This window comes from Apium graveolens, chromosome 3 (assembly GCF_009905375.1).
Source record: "Apium graveolens cultivar Ventura chromosome 3, ASM990537v1, whole genome shotgun sequence".
In the NCBI taxonomy this organism is placed as follows: domain Eukaryota; kingdom Viridiplantae; phylum Streptophyta; class Magnoliopsida; order Apiales; family Apiaceae; genus Apium; species Apium graveolens.
Window position 1 is genome coordinate 126,086,198 of NC_133649.1, and position 3,417 is coordinate 126,089,614.

The following is a 3,417-nucleotide window of genomic DNA, read 5'->3' on the forward strand; positions in this document are numbered from 1 at the left end:
TTCATGGACTTGAACATCTCCGATGTGTAACCTAATTGTTCATCATGACTTGATATATGATCCTTCAGGATCTCCTGCATTTGTAATTTGATTTCATATTCGTCTTTTATTTTTGGTACTTTGGTCCTTCGGGAATTTTATTCATTAGATGCTCGTATACTGGTCGACCTTATTCCCCCATTTACTACTACGTACTAGGAACATGTCTTTCATGTCAACATAATAAACCATCATGTTCGAAACGTGCTAGATATGAGGCACTTTGTCACCGCTCAAGGTTTCCAACTTATAGGATCCCCGTCCTAATATTTTCTTGACCTTATACGGCCTTTCCCAGTTAGGAGTTAGCTTTTCTTTCTCCTCAACTCCTGATGGATCAATCTTTCTTAAGATCAAGTCTCCTTGGTAAAAGAACCTTTCTTTAACCCTTCTATTATAATAGAGAGAGGCTCTTCATTGATGCTCTGCATTGCGGGCGCTGGCCACATCTCTGACCTCGTCAATGAGATCGAGAGTGAGCCTCATGCTTTCTTCAATGGTTTCAGGTTCATAAGCGTTGATCCTAGGGGATCCAGGTGTGATTTCAAGGGGCACCACGGCCTCGGCTCCGTAAGCCAGCATAAATGGGGTAGCTTCAGTAGTCACTTTGTAGGTGGTACGATATGCCCATAGTATAGGCAACAACTCATCTGTCCAAGTGTTCCTTGAGCGTTCAACCCTTTTCTTAAGCCCATCAAGGATGATTCTATTAGAAACTTCCGTCTTCCCGTTTGCTTGTGGGTGAGCAACCGAGGTGAAGCGAAGATCTATGTTGTTATCATCGCAGTACTCTCTGAACTCTGCATTATCAAATTGTCGCCCATTATCCGTGACAAGGATGCGCGGGATTCCAAATCGGCATATCACATTCTCCCAAAAGAATTGGGCAATTTGCTTGGTAGTTATCTTGGCTAGTGCTTTAGCCTCAATCCACTTTGTAAAGTAGTCTATGGCTACCATAATAAAATTCCTCTATCCCGATGATACAAGAAATGGTCCAAGTATGTCCATTCCCTACATTGCGAAACAGATGGGTGTGCTGATAGATGTAAGCCTCTCTGGGGGTTGTCATACTATTGGAGCGCACCTCTGGCACTTGTCACATTTCTTCACATAAGCTTTTGCATCAGCTAGCATAGTTGGCCAGTAGAATCCCAACCAAGTTATCTTGTGAGCGAGGGCCCTGCCCCCCAAGTTTTGTCCATAAATCTCTTCATGGGCTTCTTTAAGTGCCTCATCTACTTCAAGAGGTCTCAAGCACTTCAGGTACGGAATAAAAAAGGACCTTTTGCAGAGAAGGCCTTCAATCAATAAATATCTCAATGCTCTAACCGATAGCTTGCGTACCTCATGGGCATCATCGGGATTCCACCCAGTCTTTAAGTAGGTCTTGATCTGGTCTATTAGCAACTTATCGTACCAATTAGTGCTATCAGATTGATGACATAAATAGGGATCTTCAAGATCTGGAAGTAGATACTTCTTAGATAGTTCTCAATTTCAGATGAGGCGAACTGGGACAAGGCATCGGCCATAGTGTTCTCCTCTCTTGGAACATTTTCTGTGTACCATTCATCAAATTGAGTCAGTATTACCTTTACGACTCTCAGGTACTTGGCCGTAGTATCATCTTTGGCCTCACACTCTCCATTAACATGAGCAACTACAAGTCTTGAGTCTCCGCAAACCTTCAGGTTTTTGGCCCTCACGGCTCTAGCCAAGCCTAAGCCGGCTATCAACACTTCGTATTCTGCTTCATTGTTCGTAGTTGGGAAGTCCAACTTCAAAGCATACTCAAATATAAACCCATCAGGGCTTTGCAAGACTAGGTCTGCACCACTAGATTTTGTTTTGGACGCCCCATTAAAATGGATAACCCAATACTCCTTCAGGGTTGTTTCTTTATCTTTCTTTTTTTCTCCTCCTTCTAGGGTTACTATCTCTAGCCCTCCGACTTCTTGGTCGTTTATGGTGCATTTGACCATGAAGTCTGCTAATCCTGAACCTTGATGTCCGTTCGAGGCTTGTACTTGATATCAAATTCTCCTAACTCAATTGCCCACTTGATGAGCCTTCCACTGGCCTTCGGGCTATGAAGAATGTTCATCAAGGGTTGCTCCCTCAGGACTTCGATCTTGTGAGCCTGGAAGTATGGTCTCAACTTCCTCGAGGCTGTGATGAGAGCAAGCGCTAACTTTTCCATGGTGGAGTAATTCAACTCTGCTCCATAGAGCAACTTGCTTACATAGTATACAGGCTTCTAGAGCTTCTGTTCTTCCTTCACGAGGACTGCACTAACGACTTGTTCATATATCGTGAGATACAAATAAAGGGTGTCCTCCGAACTTGGTTTGGCCAACAATGGGGTTTCAGTCATGTACTTCTTTAGAAGTTCAAAGGCCTCTTGGCTCTCAGTTGTCCATTTAAAAAATTTCACCTTCTTAAGGGTTTTAAAAAAGGGCAGGCATTTGTCTCCAGACTTGGAGATGAACCTCCCTAGAGTTGCGATTCTTCCGGTTAGCTCTTGAACGTCCTTGATGGAGCGCGGTGGCTCCATGTCTAGGATGGCTTTTATCTTTTCGGGATTGGCCTCTATTCCCCTCTTAGAGACCATATGACCCAAAAATTTTCAAGACCCAACGCCAAAAGCACACTTGGTCGGGTTTAACAACATCTTATGGTACTTTAGCACTTCAAATGCCTCTCTCAGGTGACTAATATGATCGGCCTTGCTTAGGCTTTTGACTAACATGTAATCAACATGGACCTCCATGGTCTTCCCATTTAGATGGGAAAATATCTAATTTACCAATCTTTGGTAAGTAGCTCTTGCATTCTTAAGTCCAAAAGCCATAACAAGATAACAAAATACACCAGAGTTAGTTATGAAAGATACCTTGGAGGTGTCATCTTTATGCATTCTAATCTGATTATAACCACTGAAGCCATCCATAAAGCTTAGCATCTTCTGTCCAGCAGTGGCATCAATCAGGGTATCAATCCTCAGTAGGGGATAACAGTCCTTGGGACAAGTATCATTCAAGTCAGTGAAGTCAATGCACATCCTCCACTTCCCATTGGCCTTCTTAACCATTATGGGATTGCCCAACCACTCAGGGAATTACACTTCCTCAATGAATCCAACTTCTAACAGCTTCTCGACCTCCTGTTTAATGGCTTCCAGCCTATAATGGGCATAAGTTCTCTTTTTTTGCTTTACAGCCTTCTGAGTTGGATCAACGTTCAACCTATGAGTTATAAGGTTCGGGTCAATCCTAGGCATATTAGTTGTTGTCCAAGCAAACACACCATTGTTCTCTTGTAGGAAAGTTATCATTTGGCCCTTAAAGGGCTTGTCCAGAGATGCCCCAATATACG

General features: G+C 43.1%; 1 protein-coding gene across 1 annotated transcript; it reads right to left on the reverse strand.

Annotated features, from left to right (window-relative positions):
- Positions 1 to 453: 453 nt before the first annotated feature.
- On the reverse strand, positions 454 to 999 carry LOC141714566 (uncharacterized). The gene has a single exon (XM_074518079.1). The coding sequence runs from the start codon at positions 997 to 999 to the stop codon at positions 454 to 456; it is 546 nt and encodes a 181-aa protein (XP_074374180.1).
- Between the last annotated feature and the right edge of the window lie 2,418 nt (positions 1,000 to 3,417).